At 35.0% G+C, this 13735-nt stretch overlaps 4 protein-coding genes and 1 long non-coding RNA gene across 9 annotated transcripts in view; 2 read left to right on the top strand and 3 right to left on the bottom strand.

Moving 5' to 3' along the window:
• The window catches only part of LOC111473174 (putative E3 ubiquitin-protein ligase XBAT35), a 3785-nt gene extending 2520 nt beyond the window's left edge, over positions 1 to 1265 (bottom strand). The window contains exons 1-5 of one of the 2 annotated variants that reach the window (XM_023118729.1): positions 1171 to 1265; positions 689 to 928; positions 491 to 605; positions 318 to 398; positions 130 to 218 (exon numbers count right to left, since the gene is read on the bottom strand). In XM_023118729.1, coding sequence (XP_022974497.1) covers positions 130 to 218; positions 318 to 398; positions 491 to 605; positions 689 to 790 — 387 coding nt within the window. In that variant the 5' untranslated portion in view covers positions 791 to 928; positions 1171 to 1265. The other variant, XM_023118730.1, reaches the window with a different exon arrangement.
• LOC111473183 overlaps positions 1 to 2612 on the top strand; it is a 24443-nt gene extending 21831 nt beyond the window's left edge. The window contains exon 3 of the long non-coding RNA XR_002715588.1: positions 2593 to 2612. This is a non-coding gene — a long non-coding RNA (uncharacterized LOC111473183). The remainder of the gene's footprint in view (positions 1 to 2592) is intronic.
• Positions 2613 to 2950: 338 nt separating this feature from the next.
• LOC111473184 lies at positions 2951 to 3490 on the top strand. The gene has a single exon (XM_023118739.1). The coding sequence runs from the start codon at positions 2951 to 2953 to the stop codon at positions 3488 to 3490; it is 540 nt and encodes a 179-aa protein (XP_022974507.1).
• Positions 3491 to 5194: 1704 nt separating this feature from the next.
• Positions 5195 to 9607, bottom strand: LOC111473171 (pre-mRNA-splicing factor SLU7). 4 transcript variants are annotated; one of them, XM_023118727.1, is made up of 14 exons: positions 9470 to 9607; positions 9068 to 9137; positions 8746 to 8835; positions 8605 to 8678; positions 8369 to 8449; positions 8270 to 8301; positions 7367 to 7715; positions 7235 to 7299; positions 6996 to 7131; positions 6586 to 6885; positions 5963 to 6179; positions 5586 to 5689; positions 5417 to 5485; positions 5195 to 5303 (listed from the first exon to the last, which is right to left on the bottom strand). In XM_023118727.1, exons 2-14 carry the CDS (start codon positions 9081 to 9083, stop codon positions 5226 to 5228), a joined length of 1611 nt encoding a protein of 536 aa, XP_022974495.1. In that variant the 5' UTR covers positions 9084 to 9137; positions 9470 to 9607; the 3' UTR covers positions 5195 to 5225. The 4 variants fall into 4 exon arrangements, with proteins under 4 accessions (XP_022974495.1, XP_022974492.1, XP_022974494.1 ...); XM_023118724.1 differs by having other exon boundaries at positions 8270 to 8318; positions 8386 to 8449; XM_023118726.1 differs by having other exon boundaries at positions 7235 to 7259; positions 7327 to 7715; positions 8270 to 8318; ... (1 more) ...; positions 8605 to 8688; positions 8756 to 8835.
• A 972-nt stretch (positions 9608 to 10579) lies between these two features.
• Positions 10580 to 11408, bottom strand: LOC111473219 (transcription factor MYB14-like). The gene is made up of 3 exons (XM_023118784.1): positions 11405 to 11408; positions 11215 to 11344; positions 10580 to 11136 (listed from the first exon to the last, which is right to left on the bottom strand). The coding sequence occupies exons 1-3, from the start codon at positions 11406 to 11408 to the stop codon at positions 10632 to 10634; spliced, it is 639 nt and encodes a 212-aa protein (XP_022974552.1). The 3' UTR covers positions 10580 to 10631.
• Between the last annotated feature and the right edge of the window lie 2327 nt (positions 11409 to 13735).

Here is a 13735-nt window from a genome sequence, read left to right as displayed (position 1 = left end):
AAAAAAAAAAAAAAAAAAAAAAAAAAAAAAAAAAAAAAAAGGCTTCAATAATCATCTTGACACAAACAGTTTCAACCCAAAAAAATGTTTTTTAGTTGGAGTTGAAATAGAATTACGAGGTAAACAAACCTCGATCGTACGAACAACATTGATGTGACCTTTTGCTCTAGCAACATCAAGAGGACTCTGGCAATCATCATTCATGATCAATGGATTTGCTGAAGATTATGACACAACATGTCAATTAGACTTGCTAAAAAAATTTTGAACAAATATTGAAAGAAACAATGTGTTAGTATGGAGAGATTAAGACAAACCTCCATGAGAAAGAAGTAACTTGACATTATTTTCAAGACCTCTTTTAGCTGCATGATGTAAAGGGGTACCAGCATGACGTCCTAAAATGCATTGAAAAGGGTTAAGCTAACCAAAGCAGAGCTGAATATGATGCAATGAGAAGAAAGCATAAGCGAATTATAAAGAAAACTACCAGGCCGATACGCATTAACATTAGCACCAAGTTCTATCAAAGTTCTCGCAACATTATGAAGCTCAGGACTCATGCAGGCCACAATTAAAGGGGTTTTCGCATCCTTATCAATCCACTGTAGATATCATGAAAGTAAGAACAGCAGCACCAAATGCAATTAATCATACTCTCAAGAGGATGAGAAAATTTAACAATTACCTCAAGGCCTGCACCCTCTCGGCAAAGGGCTTTAATCCCTTCTGAATTTCCATAGCTTACTTGCTGGTAGAGCAGTTCATCTTTCGATTGTTGTTGCCCCATTCCAGACCAACCCACAAAAGCTAATCGAATAAGTTCAATCAGGTCTGGAAGAAAACCCAGAATTTCGCCTAAAAATCTCCGTGGAAAATTCAATTCAAGCCCCCTTTTGAACAACGGGAGCAACGCAAATTCCCAGGCCTGAAAGAGAATAACGAGGTAACCATCTCAATGGAGCCTTTTAGGTTAAATCGATCCAAGAAGTGGGGCCGATGAACAATTAAGAGAAACCAATCGAAATTTTCACCCAAAAATCAAGAAAAATGAAAGAAAACCAAAAGATGCTTACGATTGATTCCAATTTCTTAAACGAGAAGGGTTCTGAATCAAAGATGAAACGCGAAAATCAAATAATTCAGACCTTGATGTTACCCTTTACCTACCCTGTTTCTGAGGATCAATTTTATCGAGTGTCGCGCAATACGTCGTCCCTGGATTTTCTGACGAAGCTTCTGCGACGGAGACCGATTGTAGGGTTGGGGTCCGAAAATATCGTAGAATTTGAAGTGGAATGTCAGTCATGTAAACGACATGTCGTCTTCCGTAGTTGATCTTCTCCCTTGACTATTTTGAAACGCCGTTGACTTTCAAAGAAGGGGTGGTCGAATCTTAACGACAAGTCGGCTTGTTAAATGATAAAAATTTATATCAATTTCTTTTTTTTTTTTTTTTTTTCGTCAAGTTAACTCAACCCACCTGAAAATAGAATCACGAAGAATATTTAATATTTAAAAATTTTATTAAATCTAACAAAAAAAAAAAAATCCAAATATTGGAATAATGGACAACTAGAAAGAAAAAAATAAAAAAAAAATTAATTAATAAAAAGGCTATTTAGCTTTGCAAAAAGAGGATGAGATACCCATTCCTTTTTATCAAAAATTAAATTTTGGTATTTTTGTTGCCATTTTTATTAAATGTCAAATATGTTAAGGCCCACCCCCCACATGCCTCACAAATAATGTATAATTCCTAATATTTTCTATTTTATTTATAATTTATTTATTTATAAAATACGTTATTTTCAACATTTTCTTTATAGGTCGGATTCATGCATTTCGATGTTTGTCGGGTGAGAGCTAGCTAGCTTGCATGAAGTAATCTGTCATTAAAATTAATCATTTTTTTTTTTTAACTTTAAAAAACAATAAATAAATAAATATATATATATATATATATAATTTTATATGATTGAAATTGTTTTTTTTTCCTTTTAATGGACACATGTGCTTGGCCGGACGAGAGATTTCCAATAAAATTGCCCCTCATCTTTGAAAATAATTTCAATTTTGCCACTGATTTTTTTAATTAAAAAAATAATTATTATTGGATCAAGCTCCAGATTTATGAAGTAAAAAATTTTAGAGGCTACTCGTGAGTCTCTTCGATATAATATTCGATACTACGTGCAATCTTTCTATCAATGGGTCGATATGCTATCATAGAGCGTTTGACGTTTTCCTTATTTGATGGCAGTATTGAGACGTATTTTTAGCATCTAGATGTCGTGACTATCTAGATGACGTATTTTGGAGAGCTAGATGAGATTGTTGAAGCAAACAACAAAGATTGTCCTGGACCTCACGGTTTTAAACATATGTCTGTTAGAGAGAGATTTCCACTCTTATAATGAATGTTTTGTTCCCCTCTATAACCAATGTGGGATCTCACAATCTACTTCCTTTAGGGACCCAACATTCTCGCTGACACACTGCCCAATAATTGATTCATATATCATTTGTAACAGTTCAAACCCACCGCTAACTGATATTGTCTGTTTTGGCCCTCAGCCTCAATGTTTTAAGAGGTTTCCACACTCTTATAAACAATGCTTCGACGTGGGATCTCTCAGTAATTATGTACATCGTAACGAGAATAGCTTACCTATTAACATCACGAATTATGTAACATTGTAGCTTTATATGAATCAATGGACCGAATAATTTGGTTGACTTATGTTGACTCATTTCACAATTTAGATTATAATTTACTGCATGATTGAATTAATTAGATATAAAATTTTAAAAAATAAAATTGGGGTTTAAAAGAGGGGGAAGCTTGACAACTACGCTGCTTTTTCTTTGGAGCCGCCATTAAAACCATACATTAATCATTCTCCAGAATCCTTCCTTCTGCAATCTCTCTCCAATGTCGCGCACGAAAATGGAGAAGAAGCTTCGTACGGCGAAGAAGGCGTGGAAGAAACTAACCAACACATTACGATTCAAATTCCACGCGCTCAAAATCTCCAGATCCATCAATATAGCCACGCGCCGCCTCAACTCCGTCGTTCAACGCTCCCTCAGCCTTCTATTTCCCTCCAAATTTCGCCGCCGTCTTCTCCGCCGTAAGTCCTCTCCTTCTTCATATTACCGTCGCGATCAGAATCAATATCTCCAACAATACGATGAACACGTTCAAAATCCAAACAATTTCGCGCCAATCCACATCGATGAGCTCTTCGCGGATCCGGCAGCGCCGATTGCAGAGACGAGCAGAGGAAAAGAAGTAATGGAAGAGGAGAAGGAGACGAGTGTTAACAGCATTGAAGATGCTTGGAAAATCGTGGTGGCTTCATCGCCGCATCTACGGCCGGTGGATGAACGAGCAGAGGAGTTCATAAGGAAATTCCGGGAAGAGATTATTCTTGAGAAGGAGAAATCGCTTCTCGAATTTCAACAGATGTTGGCCCGCAGTGCTTGATTATTGTTGAATTCGTTCATACATGTTCATAATTATGAGTGCATATGGATCTTGATTTCGTTATTGAATTGGTGATTTGTTGGAAAGTACTTTTTCAGAGTGTGGTTTGAATGTATCGTAGAAGATGCTGGAGGGGATGCTAATTTACTTTACTATGATGTGATTGTGGCTTGATGTTTGCTTTGTGATATTCTCCAAATTTTGATGGAGAAATTCTGATCTATATCATTACGATTTTGTATAAAATTTGATATAACATCATAAATATTTCTATTATATAGTTTGTTTAGCCGAAGAGAATAATTTTCAAAACTCATGGACCGCCCAACTTATGAGTTTTGAAAAGACTCAGTTCATTCATTCACTTGCTCATGAACTTGAACTAGTTGTTTCCTAATTGTTTCCGCCGAAAGACGCTTAGTTAGAAGCGACAAAGGGGATGTTGTTGTAGAAGCTTTGCCCCTTTTTTACGGAGATCATTATGAACTGAATAAATGACTCGATTCTCCCGAAACACAAATCAAAAAACTTATTGATTATATGCATGCAAGTAGTAACAATGTACTAACAAAATTATATTTCGTTTACAAGCATATACGAACCAGTAAATTTGGTATAGTATATTTAATCGTATACACAACCTAATATACATGTTGATAATAGATAAAATTGAAATAATAATAAAAATGAAAATTAGATTTAAATTTTTTATTATTATTTCTGCAACAGTCTCCTTTATCTGTTATTTTAATTAAGGTAAAGATGGCATAACCTCTTTACTTACATCGTTTGATGTCATATGCTGGATGCGAGGGCATAGTGCATTATTTTGAGACAGAGAGGCAAAGAATAAGGCTTTACTTACAATGCCAACTTGTAATATACCGAATTAGTTGGAGTTTGAGCAAGCCAAGAATAACAAACAATGATAATAGTACACTTATGAAATAGAATATAATTGTTTTGACCTTTTGGTCGATATTGTATCCTTGGAATATAATTTACACTTATGAAATAGAATATAATTGTTTTGACCTTTTGGTCGATATTGTATCCTTGGAATATAATTTTTCCAAATTCTAATTAGAAATTCAAATAGCTATTTTTAAAAAATAAAAAATAAAAAAAAATAAGCCTATAAATATCATTTCCACCTTTTAACTCTTCTTACATACTTTTAAAAAAAGCTTGTTCTTTGATGTGTTTTGAACCCTTTTTCTAAAGAATGACATTTGAACTTTTCCACTACCGACACGTGAACCGACCCATTATACGTTGCCTTTTTCTAAAGAATGACATTTGAACTTTTCCACTACCGACACGTGAACCGACCCATTATACGTTGGACAACCTCAAATCTTCACAATCACAACTTTATGTTTTGAAAGCTCAGATGAGAGGTTCCATTGATGATCATTGAAAACTAAAACTAAACATTTACAATACAAGTAGGCTAAGTTAGTTTAGAAAATCCTTCATAGGATCATNCCCTTTTTCTAAAGAATGACATTTGAACTTTTCCACTACCGACACGTGAACCGACCCATTATACGTTGGACAACCTCAAATCTTCACAATCACAACTTTATGTTTTGAAAGCTCAGATGAGAGGTTCCCTTGATGATCATTGAAACTAAAACTAAACATTTACAATACAAGTAGGCTAAGTTAGTTTAGAAAATCCTTCATAGGATCATAAACTAAAACTAAACATTTACAATACAAGTAGGCTAAGTTAGTTTAGAAAATCCTTCATAGGATCATCATGATGTACCTTCTTCATCCTATATGCCTCCATGTCCTCCGCAGTTACCTGCACACGAGGGCGCAGCGCATTGTTTTGTACCCGAACGAAGAATAAACCTAAACTTGCTATTTAAATTTTGCAAAGGAACCTATTGATCAAAGCAAGAGAAAGTAATATACCTCATCATTCCATCTCACATTGTATTTACGCTTTCTTTCATCCCTCTCCTCCTTCCTTCTTTCATCCTCCTGGCGAAATAGGTAATCCCAAGTAAGAAACAAGTAAAATGCGGTGGGAAAAAGGATGATAACACGAGATATTGCAGGAAGAGGGTGTTAAAATTCATACCTTCTTGAGAGCTTCATTAAGTTTCTTCTGGTCGAGGACAAGATCATCGGGTACTTCACTTCCCCAAGTAGCTAGCCTTTTCTCTTCAGCTGGGGCTGGTGTATCTGTGGTGATGTCAAAAGATCATTCAGGAGTTCAATTGAACAATTTTCTACCTTAATACAATGAAGAATTGAGGATGCCAAGCATTTGATAGCTAACCGATGATAAATTTACATATTCTAAAATAAAATTATATCCATGCAAGCACTATGTTACGGAAAGAAAGCTTGAATCACATGCATTCGGTTGAAAGCCAAGAATGAGGTTTATCACATTCAGGAAGACATTCCAGGTTCAATTTTTAAAAAGCTACAAAACGGATTCCGAGTACTAACCTTCAGAAGTTGCTTTACGAGCAATATTAGACTTCATTAAGTCCGCTGCTGCCTCAGCAGCCTCAATTCCAGCAGCCCCAGTGCAATAACTGTTACGGATGGTCTGCTTACAGCATTTATAGCCCCACTGGTGATCCTTCCACCATGAGCCCCAAACACTCGTGTGGTTATTAATAAAAACATCTTCTTCATATTTACTTTTGGGAAGAGCCATCTCCTTCAAGGAGGAAAAAAAGGAATCAGAAGAAAGCAAACATACTTGACAATCAACTCGTGTCATGATGCATTAGCTAGACAATTCTTAGTCCAAACTTTTAATTTGAGATTGAGCGGAAAGCACTACAATTACATTTGTTTTAAAAAGGTAGAACCATAATGCCTCGATGGTAGAATACAGCTAATCATGAATTTTTTGAAATTATAACAGGCATTTTCTTATCCACTCAACTCAGTTATTGTCATATTAATCTCAGCAGAAGTAACGAAATAGACAAGTGTCATGAAGGATATTATTGTAAAACAAAACCAGATAATAACTCAAAATCGATTAAAAATGCTTCGTGTTAATGATGTAACACTCTGTTAAGGAAAATAAAAGGGATGAGTTCAGATAAATTTAATACCAGGCCTTTAACAATTCTGCCAGTGCGGTCGTATTCAACTTGTCTCTCACTCTGTCCAAGTAAAAGTTCTCGAGGCAGCTTTTCTTCATCAGCAGCATTGCCATACTTCTCCATGATAGCATCCTTCGTATGTGACTTCAACTTCTCTTTGATAACCTTGTAGTTCTTATAAAGAAGTTCAGCTTGGGATGGAGCAGCTTGTAGATGGATATCTTGACCTTTGTCAAATGCTTCCCAAGCATGCACATTGAGTTGCTTGAAATCCAAAGCTTGCCCACTTACTCTATTTTGGTTATCGCCCTATTATGACAAAAATACATCAACAATTTAGATCTGTACTAACTTATAACTATTACTTTGTTAAATTTGGGAGTATATAAAAATTCCACGATCCCATTTCTGATACATACCACATAAAATTTTTCATTTGGATCAGCATCAGGAAGAGGATCTTCACGCATGGACCGAGTTTTCGGATCATAATAAGCAGAATTGACATCAAGATTTAAAAGATATTTTGCTGTATCCTCCCGAATACGCAAGTTCCTAATATGGGAAGAAATAATTAATACAGCATTGAGGCGCTCTAGAAAAGAGCTAAGCAGGGAGAGACATAAAAGGATAAACAAATATAAATTACGTGACATACCTTACAGTTCCCGTGCTTCCACCACCTGTCGTGCGAACACGCTTCTCAACTTTTGCGAAGTCCATTTGTTTGCGTTCCCGTGCTTCCACCACCTGTCGTGCGAACACGCTTCTCAACTTTTGCGAAGTCCATTTGTTTGCTTTCATCAACCTTTGCCTCATCAACCTTCAAATCATCTTCATCCTCATCTTCATCACTAATTTCAGCATCCTCATTCTGCTTATTATTTTTCTCTTCCAATTTTTTAAGCTGTTGTTCTTTCAAAAAATTTCTCCTTGCTTCATCTCTAGCCTCATACCTCTCAATGACACGAGCATAGGTTGCTGGATCATAGCCATTCCAACGATCCCTTTTCCCGTCATAATCTAGTTCAAATGTCTCAATCTTCTCATCTGGTGCTATGTGCATATTTGTCCATTTTGCTCCAATCTTTCGGGGTCTTTCCATGCATGATTTAGCATCATGTGTCAATGCTCCACAACTGGATGGCCAATAAAATTTGAAAGATGCACAATAAAATTAAAACATACACTTCAAGTAAATCATAAAAAAAATTTAAATTTTAAATTTTAAAAAAATAAAAATAAAAATAAAAACTATATTAAATAATATTGGAAAGTGTTTAAATTTTAAATTTTAAAAAAATAAAAATAAAAATAAAAACTATATTAAATAATATTGGAAAGTGGTACAAACCATAGGTTAGGAAAATTAGTATAAAAAGGGAATTTCCATATATCTCCAAACCTGAACCAAGTTAGGAGAATAGTTCCAAACCTATAATATATTTAGATTTGGCATATTTATACAGTAACAAAAGAAAGAATATAAAATGTGGGGAAATCATAGTTCCATAACTACGATTGGTACTTTTTTTCACAGCAAAATATTAAGAAAGAGTATAAAATTCCGATTCAATATCCCCTTGTATATTTCTTTTATATGAAAAACTATTAGTTATAAATTTAGGTAAGAACAAGAAATAGGTTGAGGAATATACATAATGGTGAACAATGAGGCATTCATCTGACTTACTTTTCACATGCACCCTTCCTGTACTTGTCTGCCTGATGTATTTTTGCACCTCTATCGTACCAGGATTTTGTATAATTCGGATCTGATTTCCATGTCTGCCTGATGTATTTTTGCACCTCTATCGTACCAGGATTTTGTATAATTCGGATCTGATTTCCATTTCCTTTGATGTTTTAAACTCTGAAATAGATTCAAAATAAATTCAATCATCATGATTCACGAACAACCAACATAAAATCTAGAAAGATGGGGTGAGAGAGAAACTCACTGGCCTCTCAGCATTAAGATAACAACCAACATAAAATCTAGAAAGATGGGGTGAGAGAGAAACTCACTGGCCTCTCAGCATTAAGATACCAAGGTGCAGAGGACATATATTGGGGAATGTGAGGGTTGATTTCTTTCCCATCTTCATCGACCTCAGCTGGCGCAAGCCCTGCCTTACGTGCTTCCTCTAATTCTGATTTCTTTCCCATCTTCATCGACCTCAGCTGGCGCAAGCCCTGCCTTACGTGCTTCCTCTAATTCAAGTTGTTTGCGATGATCCTCCCTAGATTTGAAAGCAACTGCAATACCGATGAGAGAGTTTATCAAAACAGTGTTCTATAAAAAAAGTAGGAGTACATCAATCAAGACAATATTTTATAATGAAGTAGTAGCAGTTTCCGTTCTAACTTAATAAGCTAGAATCTCCGTTCGTTCAACAATGCACAACTCACAAAAAAAAAAAATAAGACTGCATCCATAATTCCACCAAGACTTCTTTATTAGGTAAAATTATTGCATTCGAAATAATACCTGATGCAGTAGCCATCTTCAGCAGAAACAGAACGGATGTTCAAGAGTAACGTGGAAGTTATTGTGAACCCTAACCAAATAAGACAGAAGATCAGTGATATAGCCGTGGAAATAGATATAGCTAAACAATACACAGAAACTTAATCTTCCAAGAGAATTCACGCATGAAAATGTGAAAGCTTCTTGAATTTGACTATGGCTTACAATCCGATCGGCATATAAACTAACCTTAGAAGCTTATTTGATTATGACAATCAAACCAATTATGAAGGATTAACCTAAACAGTCCATTATCGACAATCCTCTAAAATCAATACGCAACGAAACTGATCGACCTCGATTTGAAACATAATCGTTCAACAATTTTGCAGACGTCGCAGAGATTGGAATCGAAAAAAGTACCTGAAATTGAAAGATGGAGAAGAACGAACGGGAGGGACCGAAAGTGGAACACAGCCCGACGGGGGAGGGAACCGGGTCGGTAACAAAAACGGAGGGAAACCTGGCGAGTGGCGGGAGAGAGAGTATAAAATAGATGTACGATGGTACCTTTTTCCTTTTTATTTTTTTATTTATTATTTTTAAAAAAATGGAGCTGGGCTGGGCTGGGCCGGAAGAAAAAAGAGATGGGCCTGGGTGGTGAATACACATCGATATATGTAAGGTAGCATAGCGGTTCGGTTTGATATTCTCCATTCTTTAATTAAAAACCGAACCAACTCAAATAAATTGATTTTCTTCTTTTTTTTAATTTTCTCGTTATTTATCTCATTTTTATTAGAGGAAAATATTTAAATTCTATAAAATTATATAAAAATAGTTTAAAAAAATTATATAAAAATAGTTTTAATTTAAATTGCTTTACTTTAGACTCTTTTAAAAATTTCGATACAAAACAATGGGAAACGAGATATATATGTTAGACGAACACGACTCTCCACAATGGTATGATATTGTCCACTTTGAGCATAAGCTCTCATGACTTTGCTTTGGGCTTCCCAAAAAGTCTCATACCAATGAAGTTAGTATTCCTCACTTATAAACTCATGATCATTTCCTAAATTAGCCGATGTGGGACTTTCATCATCCAACAATATAAACTTTTATGAAAGTTTTCTCACGATTATTTCAAATAATGCTCCGAATATAAATACGGTATAAATTATATAATATGTTTTCAAATATTTTTAAATTTAGGTCCAACCGGTGATACTTTTGTTTTTTTTTTTTTTTTTTTCAAATAATTTTTTAAAAAAAATTAAAATTTTCTATTTATGCCTTTCTCATTTTTGTTGTCTAAATTTTAAAATATAATAGAAAAAAATGGAAAAGTATAAATTTATTTTATTTATTTATTTATTACATTTTATAATATTAACACCCGAATTATCCCTTTTTATAATTTGTAATTAAAAAAACCCTAAAATTATCCTATTACGAGTCATTGACCGTAGACTAATGCGCAATAGTTGGCAAAAAACATATTTTCGTTTCCTAATATACCCTTAAATCCTTATCTAATTTACAGTTCACGCCATTTTTGGACTGCGGCGGTTCTGTAAAATTAAAATGCAGGGTCATTTAGCGACCCACCAGCTTTAACGAACACGCTGTACCAAAACTCCATACTATCGTTCATGCTAGAGCTATTGTCGTAATAACACCCAAATTCCATAGAGTCCATGGCTCTGAACAGCGACTGAACCTGTTCTTCATCATTGAACGCCGACGACTTGAACATTGGCCCAGTCGACGCCTCCTCTGCCCAAACCCCGCCAACTGTTTGATGAAATGCCTCAAAGATTTCAATGCGTTGTTCCTTCTCGATTTCGTTGCAGCCGCCCCACACGGCGGCTGGAGAATCAGTCACTGATGAATGATCGAGGGAAGAAGATGGAAATTCGTATTGGTTAGAGGAATTCAGCTTCTGGGGTGGTTTGGATTTGGGTTCAACAATGGCAGAATCGTTGCTCTGTTTCTTCATTGCTCGTTTTTTCAAGTGGGTGTGCCAAAAGTTCTTGATTTCGTTATCGGTTCGTCCCGGTAGCTGGGCTGCGATGGCCGACCACCTGAATGTATCAACCATCAAAATCGTCTCAAAATCATTCTGTGCTGATAATTTTAATGGCGTTTTTCAGTTGATGTACCTATTCCCAAGCTTTTCATGGAGGTAAAGAATGGTGTTCTGTTCCTCTTGGGTGAAATTTCCCCTCTTAATATCCGGTCTCAAGTAGTTTATCCATCGAAGTCTGCAACTCTTCCCACATCGTAAAAGGCCTAACAAAACCGAAGAAATACACAGAGATCAAAACAAAGAAATTGTAACCGTCTAAATACACATATTCTCATTTCAATTTTGAACTTCCCCTCAAACCTATAATAAGCACAGATACGGTTTTCTTTAGACTCAAGAAAATACTCAGAGATCAAAACAAAGAAACTGTAATTGCCCTTTCCATTTCGAGCTTCCCCTCAAGTCCACCAAATATTATCATTTTTTTAATTTCCCTCAAAATTTTAAAAACGCATNTTTTTTTTTTTTTTCGAAGCTTTTAAAATTATATAGGCTCGTTTAACATAAATGAAAAAAGAAAAAAAAATGATTTAATTGAAAGTTGTATTAATTTTAAAAAATAAAAACAGGATACATTTGGAAAATGTTGGGCCTTCGTGTTCTTACTTCTGTCTTCAATCTCCAGTTTCTACGAAGTAGAGAATTTTGAAACAAGAAAAAACAGGGGTAAGATTCCACATGCTTGATGCTTATATCAATGTATGAATTGTACTTCTGGATTCAAGTTTGTTTTGCTTATCTAGTTTGATTGTTGATTGGAATAATTTCTGTGGCTGTTCGATATGTTTCGAGTAACTAAGTAGGATTTCTTTCTTTGATTATTTAATCTCCATTTTGCGAGCATTTTTCGTCGATTACGATTGGAGCTATTCGCGATCTCGGCTTAGGATCATCGTTCGATTTCCCCTTCTAATAGTAAATCGAACCTTCTACTTGAATATATTATTGTGTGTTTCTTTCGGAAGGTTGTTTCGGATAGCTGGATCAATAACAAATAAGTTGAATATAATTCTTCTATTTTAATACTTACAAATATTTTCTTCTTTGATTTCGTTGGATACTGGATTGCAATCTCCTCTTTAGTGCATCATTATTGAAGTCGCTAATGAACAATGATTTTGATCTTGTTGTTTATCTTCTGTTGCCGGAAGAACATTCAGCCAGAAAAGGAAAACGTTCAAAGAAATAAATGAAAATGAAAATTACTGTAGGCTACATTAATTTGGGATGTAGGAGATACAATGAGATACTCAACTCTTAAGACTGGACCTGAAAGCACAGTGCTCTTAATGGTTCATTTTCCCTATATTTTAAAGATTAGGAGTTTGTTCTTTATGGACTGTGATTCGAGTTCTGGAGAAAATTTTTAATCTGTAAGTTATTCAGTGGCTGACAGAGCCCCAGCTACAATCTGTGGAAGATTAATAGTTTATGACATTTGGCTAAAAATCAGAGTAATGCTTCATCTGAAATTGGTGTTGCTGAGCATATACCTGGAACTTCAGCGAAAGATGGTTCACCGATATGTGAATTTTAAGATTGATGAAAAGAAAAAGGCCCAGATGGGATTTTCGATGATTTCACTTCTTCATTGCCTGAGAGTGATTGTAGATCTGCAGTTCATGATTATCACTGCCTGGTTTATTTCATTCTTTCAAACAGTTTTTTCCTTGTTAGTACAGTAATTCGATTTGTAATTTAGCAGTTTCAACCTCTTACTATTTGATTGAACGAGTTCAGTTCCTTATGTTTGATTCTGCTTTAGTTTAATGTTCAACTATTTCATTAAATAGCAAGCATCTTTCTTTATGTGTTGAATCTCAGGTGTTATTTCTAGCTTAGCTAGCATGAATCGAAAACATGGAGCTGTAACATTTCTTATGTGTTTGGTTGACTTTCTTTCTGATGTTGTTTCATGAAATTGTGTACAATCAAACTTTATCTATGCCATTGTTTCTTTAACAAGAGGGATTTTAGAAGTTTATACAAAGGGTTGTTTTATACCTATCTGAGATTAGTATTAGTTTGTTATCAATTTGCTTCACTTGATTTGTCCGGTTGATGTTATAGCATTATCAGTTGTTTCAGTTCACGTCATCTGCTTTGCTGTAGTACCAAACATCTATATCATGGCCGTGATTGTCTGAAGTTTTCACACTTGATTTCTTCTATTTTCTGAACACTAGCAAGCACATTGAATGTTTTATAATGTCATTCTAGTTTTTCAGGCAAAGGAAATGAAGTAAGGTATGCAACTGTCTAAAATAATCTCGCTCAAGATGATTAATTGAGCGTAAAGCTCTCTTGAAGAACTCGTAGGAAACATTTATTTGATGTTTACAGAAAATAGAGGACGAGTACAACTAACGAAAATGAAATTAAAAATTACCCTACTATTCCCTACATCAGTGATCCACTTCAGTTCTTATGACTTGTTATAGTTAACACTTTTTGCAGGTCTCCTTCGAAAGGGAGTCCCACATTGACTAATTAAGGAATTAATCATGGGTTTATAAGTAAGGAATACCTCTCCATTAGTATGAGGTTTTTTGGGAAACCAAAAGCAAAGGGTATTATGGAGGGTCATGATTCCT

The sequence above is a fragment of the Cucurbita maxima genome, unplaced genomic scaffold (assembly GCF_002738345.1).
Source record: "Cucurbita maxima cultivar Rimu unplaced genomic scaffold, Cmax_1.0 Cma_Scf00107, whole genome shotgun sequence".
Classification (NCBI taxonomy): domain Eukaryota; kingdom Viridiplantae; phylum Streptophyta; class Magnoliopsida; order Cucurbitales; family Cucurbitaceae; genus Cucurbita; species Cucurbita maxima.
Note: the sequence above shows the minus strand (reverse complement) of the source record. Positions and strands in the feature narration are given on the sequence as shown.

What these genes read in the sequence shown, in the direction of transcription:
- LOC111473219 (XM_023118784.1), bottom strand. An exon ending in CATGAAAAGCTTGGGAATAG is followed by an intron (nt 11,137 to 11,214) that starts GTACATCAACTG and finishes TGATACATTCAG; the next exon opens with GTGGTCGGCCATCGCAGCCC.
- LOC111473171 (XM_023118727.1), bottom strand. An exon ending in AGGAAGGGTGCATGTGAAAA is followed by an intron (nt 7,716 to 8,269) that starts GTAAGTCAGATG and finishes TTGGCCATCCAG; the next exon opens with TTGTGGAGCATTGACACATG. An exon ending in CAAATGAAAAATTTTATGTG is followed by an intron (nt 6,886 to 6,995) that starts GTATGTATCAGA and finishes TTGTCATAATAG; the next exon opens with GGCGATAACCAAAATAGAGT.
- LOC111473184 (XM_023118739.1), top strand. Translation starts at nt 2,951, where the DNA reads ATGGAGAAGAAGCTTCGTACGGCGAAGAAGGCGTGGAAGAAACTAACC.